Consider the following 5566-nt stretch of genomic DNA (forward strand, 5'->3'; position numbering starts at 1 on the left):
CTAGACTAGAAGAACTCTAAGGTCCCCTCTAGCCCCACGTTTCTATGATCTTGGGAGGGGGTTGGACTTGAAGACCTCTAAGGTCCCTTCCAGCCCTATTTCTATGATCTTGCGCAGGGGGTTGGACTAGAAGACCTCCAAGGTCCCTTCCGACTCTGTTATTCTGCATCGAACTATCCTCAGCCTCCGAAAGGGGCTCATTCCGGCAGCCAACCAGATTCCTCGCCGCCTGACTGATGCAGAGGGGAGGATCTGGATCTGGTGGATCGAGGAATCCTTTAATGCATGGTTTACATCAAAGATACACACATATCAAGGCTGGATGTTGAGCACAACGGTCGCTCTTAGCCAGGGAAGAGGTCAAACGTAACTCGAACCTCTGACCAATGTCCCCGTTGCGCTAAGTTTGCAGTCAAAGCAGGCAGGTAATCCTCGACTTAACGACCAATGAGTTTAGCGACGGTTCAGAGTTACGACGGACCTCCCCGAAAGCTACTTACGACCCTTGTTTGTAAAATTGATGGGCTGCCCCACTTTATGACATAATTTCCCCCTGTTTCCAGCCAAATATGTACATAGGAATACATTGATTTCCTTACTCATGGCATTCACGTTGTGGCTCACTTAATGACCGTCACATAAAAAAAAAAAGAAGGCATAAAATTGGATGCGGTCATAATGCATCCCTTGATTTATGATTGTCCTGACTTAAAATGGGGAATCTGGGCACCATGGGGTGTGTGGTGTGTGTCTTAACACCATTCAGCCCAACATTTCGGTCGCTAAGCGAGACAGTTGTAAAGTGAGCGCCGCCCCATTGTACGACTTTCCCGGCCGCCGTTGCTAAGCGAATCGCCGCCACTGTTCAGCGAGTCCCACGGCTGGGAAGTGACTCCAGCTTCCTGGTTGAAAAAGGTCGGAAAAGGGGGGGCACAATGCAACAGGCACAAGTACATGCCAGTTGCCGAGCCTACGAATTTTGATCCTCTTTTTTGTGTGTGTCGTCGTAACTTCGAACCGTCACTAATGGTTGCAAGTTGAGGACTCACTGTAAAGTCCGAAACAGAGGGAGGAAGGACGGAGGTTGTCGAAGTCTGAGTCTCAAGGTGGCCGCTTCCACCTTGAGTGCGAACCAAGGAATCTAGCCAGCATCTAAACCAGGATGGTTGATTGTCCACTTGGGGGGGGGGGAACCTCTGGGTGGGTGGGTGGGCTTCCCGGTCCCCTCCCTTAATTATTCATCTCCAACTCGCAGATGAAGCCGTAGAGCCGGCTACAGTGGTCATCGTTCCAGCAGCCGTTCCGGTGGAGGTGGGCGCAATCTTCCGGGCCCCCCAGTTCGTGGTCGTACCAGTTGTCCGGTTGTTCTGGGCACCAGTCCCTGGGTCAGAGAGGGAAGGCGGAAGATCGGGGTGAATTTGGTTAGGCGTTGGTTAGGTTGTTGATGCCTTCCAACACGACTGCACCCAGCCCAGAAATGATGAAACCAAATGAAATAGTAAAATCAAATGGAATATTAAATGTTAAAATGAAATATAAAATACTAAAATAAAATGAAATGAAATGTAAAATACTAAAATGAAATTAAATGAAATATAAAATACTAAAATAAAATGAAATAAAATGAAATATAAAATACTAAAATAAAATGAAATGAAATGTAAAATATTAAAATAAAATGAAATAAAATGAAATATAAAATACTAAAATAAAATGAAATAAAATGAAATATAAAATACTAAAATAAAATGAAATGAAATATAAAATATTAAAATGAAATAAAATGAAATATAAAATACTAACATCAAATGAAATATTAAATATTAAAATGAAATATTAAATATTAAAGTAAAATGAAATGAAATGTAAAATATTAAAATGAAATATAAAATACTACAATAAAGTGAAATGAAATGAAATATAAATACTAAAGTGAAACGAAATGAAATGTAAAATACTAAAATGAAATAAAGTGAAATATAAAATGCTAAAGTAAAATGAAATGAAATATAAAATCTTAAAATGAAATAAAATGAACTATAAAATACTAAAGTAAAATAAAACAAAATATTAAATATTAAAATAAATGAACTATAAAATACCAAAGTAAAATAAAATGAAATATGAAATACTAAAATGAAATGAAATAAAATATTAAAATGAAATGAAATATAAAGTATTAAAATGAAACAAAATCATAAAATAAAATAAAACAAAATATAAAATACTAAAGTAAATAAAAAAAACTAAACTAAACTAAAATAAAGGTACTCTCTAGTGGCGGTCACGTGACTGTGGGACGCCGCCACCGGTCGTAACTACGAAGCGGTACACACACAAAAGCGGGATCTGCCCTGCCGTTACGCCCGGCGTAACTGTGAGGACAGGTCATCCGTAGCTATTAAAAAGTCCGTCGGGACTTTGGTCCTCAAGCAGCCCGTCCTAAGTGGAGGACTACCCGCGTAGAACAATTTTCGGCAGATTTAAGACGGCTAGAGTTCCATTCCCAGAATTCCCCCGCTGCGCTAAACAGAGAGGGGGGAGGGAGGGGGTTGGTCTAGATGACCTCGAAAGGTCCCCTCAGGGCTGACTATCCATGGGGAATTCTGGATGGTTGGTGGCGGGGGGGGGGGACACCTACCGTGACACCATTGTGTAGGGCGAATTGTCGACCCACTTCCAGCTGCCGCTACTGTCCGTCAATCCGATCCACATATAGTTGGGCTTGACACGGATCGCCACGAATTGCTGTCAAAAAAAAAGGGGGGGGGAGTTGAGACCCCCCACAGCACCCGAAAATCTTGCTCTACCACTGAAGAAATATCCACCCCAGCACAGAATACTAAATATAATAAAGAAATATCTCGTCAAATACACCGAGTAGTAAAATTAGATAGGTAGAAATATCTCTTTGAGCAACTTTACGGTGTGTGTGTGTGTGTGTGTGTGTGTGTGTGTGTGGACTTCAACTCCCAGAATTCCCCAGCCAGCATATCTAGTTCCCTCCTTAATTAATTGTTACGCCATACAGCCCGTATTTAACCGGTTTATTGATTTAGTTTCTCGTGGATGGTTCCATCCCGTCTCGCATTTTCCTGAAATCAAGATATATTACGTCGACTTCATTCCCACCGTCTATTAAGAAAGTGACTCGATTTTTAAAAAAAATGCAAAAATTAGTCTAACCACATTGGTTCTTATTTATGCTGAATTTTGATAAGTTTTGGTTGGCTGGGGAATTCTGGGAATTGAAATCCACTCCTCTTAAAATGGTCCAAGTTGAAAAAATATTGGTCTCCAATCTTGGCCCCTTTAAGACTGGTGGACTTCAACTCCCAGGATTCCTCAGCCAGCAAACTTGGTTCCTTTAAGACTGGTGGACTTCAACTCCCAGGATTCCCCAGCCAGCAAACTTGGTTCCTTTAAGACTGGTGGACTTCAACTCCCAGGATCCCTCAGCCAGCTATGCTGAGAGAGGAATTGTGGGAGTTGAAGTCCACACTTCTTAAAGGGGCCATGTCTGGAGACCCCCAAAACTGCTTCCTGGGTCAAACAGCCACCCAGGTATGGCCGTCTACCTGCTCCTCGTAGGAGTTGATGATCACCAGGTGAGCATCGAAGCTTTCGCACTCGGCTTTGGCGTCCTGCCACGACGTCCCCACTAGGTTTTCCCAGTAGCAGCTTTTCCGAAATGCATCCCATCCTCTGGGACAACAGGCCTCCGTCCGGCCTGGGAAGGAGAGAGAGAGAGAGAGAGAGAGAGACCTTCAGCTGTGCTGGACTACAACACCCATCAGGCTGAGCTAGCCTTGCCTCTCCTTCTGGGCGGTGAGAAAAGCCCGCCATCGTAAAGGACTGGCGTCTTCTCGGGCCGTTTTCGGGGCAGCAAAAATGCTTTCATGTAGGGAGGGTCCTCGGCTTACGGCCGCAGCGGAGCCCTGAAACATCCGTCGTTAAGCGAGACGTTTACGAAACGGGTTCCGCCCCTCCCTTACTTTACAACCTTTCTGGCCACCGTTGTTAAGCAAATCCCCCCCAGCGGGCAAGCGAGTCGCGTGGTCATTAAGCGAGTCAAATGTGACTTTGCTTGTGGCGGAAGGTCACAAAAAGGGGATTTACCTGACACCCCTCCCACCCCCACCCCACCCCGGGACGCTGTGACCGTTGTAAATACGAATCGGTCTAAATTTTGATCGCGTTGGGGGGAGGGGGAGAATGTCCGTGTCCCTTTTTTCCCAACAGCCACTAAACGAATCGTCGTAAGTCGGGGACGACCAATACGATTCTTAGTCCCGTTTTGAAGGTGTGAGGGTGTTTGCTATTTTTAAACTGTTTTCGTTGTATCTTTTGTGTTTTTCTGACATTTTTTTGTACGCCGCCCGGAGTCCTTCCGGGATTGGGCGGCGTATAAATATATTTAATAAGTAAATATTTAATAAAGAAAGAAAGAAGAAAGGAAAAGAGATGGAAAGGAAAAAAATGAAAGAAAGAAAGAAGAAAGAGAAAGAAGGAAGGAAGGAAGGAAAAGAGATGGAAAGAAAGAAAAAGAAAAGAATAAATAAATAAATAGTAAATAAATAATTCTTCCTTCCGCCCATCCGGGAGGCCCGGCGGAGAATAAAAGCAAGAGAAAAACATCCGGAAACCGAGAAAATGTGGCAGAACTGGCTGGGTGGGTCCAGCCCAAATTTAGGGCGAGGCGCCAGTGAGCCCCCGCAGGAGTTATTTCTGGTGCCCCAAAAAATGCAGGTGGCACCCGAAGACGTTTGCAGACGACACCCGGCCGAATAAACGGCAGGGAGAAAAGATGGCCGGGGGGTGGGGTGGGTTTGGGGGGCCCTTCCCATCCTTTGGTGATTCATCCCGGAATCCATTCCAAACCAGGGCCAAACAAGGTGGGAGGGGAGGGATATTCCCATCATGCACTGGGGGGTCATCAGCATCCTCGGCTCAGCCTCCGAGCGAAGCAGCCCAGCCACAAAGAAACATCATCAGCCCCGGGATGCGATTTGGCTGAGGGGAAAGGCTACGATGGAGGGTGGGTGGGTGGGTGGGTCTCAGAGCTTGGTGGGTGTGGAGGAACGTCTCCTGACCCATCTATGGAATGTCATCAGTGCTGGAAGGGAGTGGTGTTTGCAGAGAGGAGGGGGAAGAGGAGGAGGACTGTGTGGGGTCCTTGGGGGAGGGGTGTCTCTGAGCTTGGGGGGGGGGTTCCCTGGCAGACATTTTGTGACCCAACTAGGTAACATCATCAGCGCTTGAAGGGAGTGGTGTTTGCAGAGAAGAGGAAGAGGAGGAGGAGGAAGAGGAGGACTGTGGGGTCCTTAGTGATCTCTGAGCTGGGTGGTTTTCTTGGAGACGTTTCATGACCCAGCTAGGCAATATCATCAGTGCTGGAAGGAAGGAGGAGGAAGGAAGGATAATTTGATGCCCTTAATGCTCTCTGAGCTGATTGGTTTCCTTGCAAACGTTTCATGACCCAACTAGGGAACGTCATCAGTGGTGGAAGAGTTGCGGGAGGAGGAGGAGGAGGGGGGGGAGGAGGAGGAGGAGGAGGAGGAGGAAT

General features: G+C 45.7%; 1 protein-coding gene across 1 annotated transcript in view; it reads right to left on the minus strand.

Moving 5' to 3' along the window:
• Nucleotides 1-257: 257 nt before the first annotated feature.
• The window catches only part of LOC116523305 (asialoglycoprotein receptor 1-like), a 15755-nt gene continuing 10446 nt past the window's right edge, over nt 258-5566 (minus strand). The window contains exons 7-9 of the mRNA XM_032238409.1: nt 3579-3730; nt 2642-2748; nt 258-1381 (exon numbers count right to left, since the gene is read on the minus strand). Coding sequence (XP_032094300.1) covers nt 1231-1381; nt 2642-2748; nt 3579-3730 — 410 coding nt within the window. The 3' untranslated portion in view covers nt 258-1230. The remainder of the gene's footprint in view (nt 1382-2641; nt 2749-3578; nt 3731-5566) is intronic.

Source organism: Thamnophis elegans, unplaced genomic scaffold (genome assembly GCF_009769535.1).
Source record: "Thamnophis elegans isolate rThaEle1 unplaced genomic scaffold, rThaEle1.pri scaffold_161_arrow_ctg1, whole genome shotgun sequence".
Classification (NCBI taxonomy): Eukaryota; Metazoa; Chordata; class Lepidosauria; order Squamata; family Colubridae; genus Thamnophis; species Thamnophis elegans.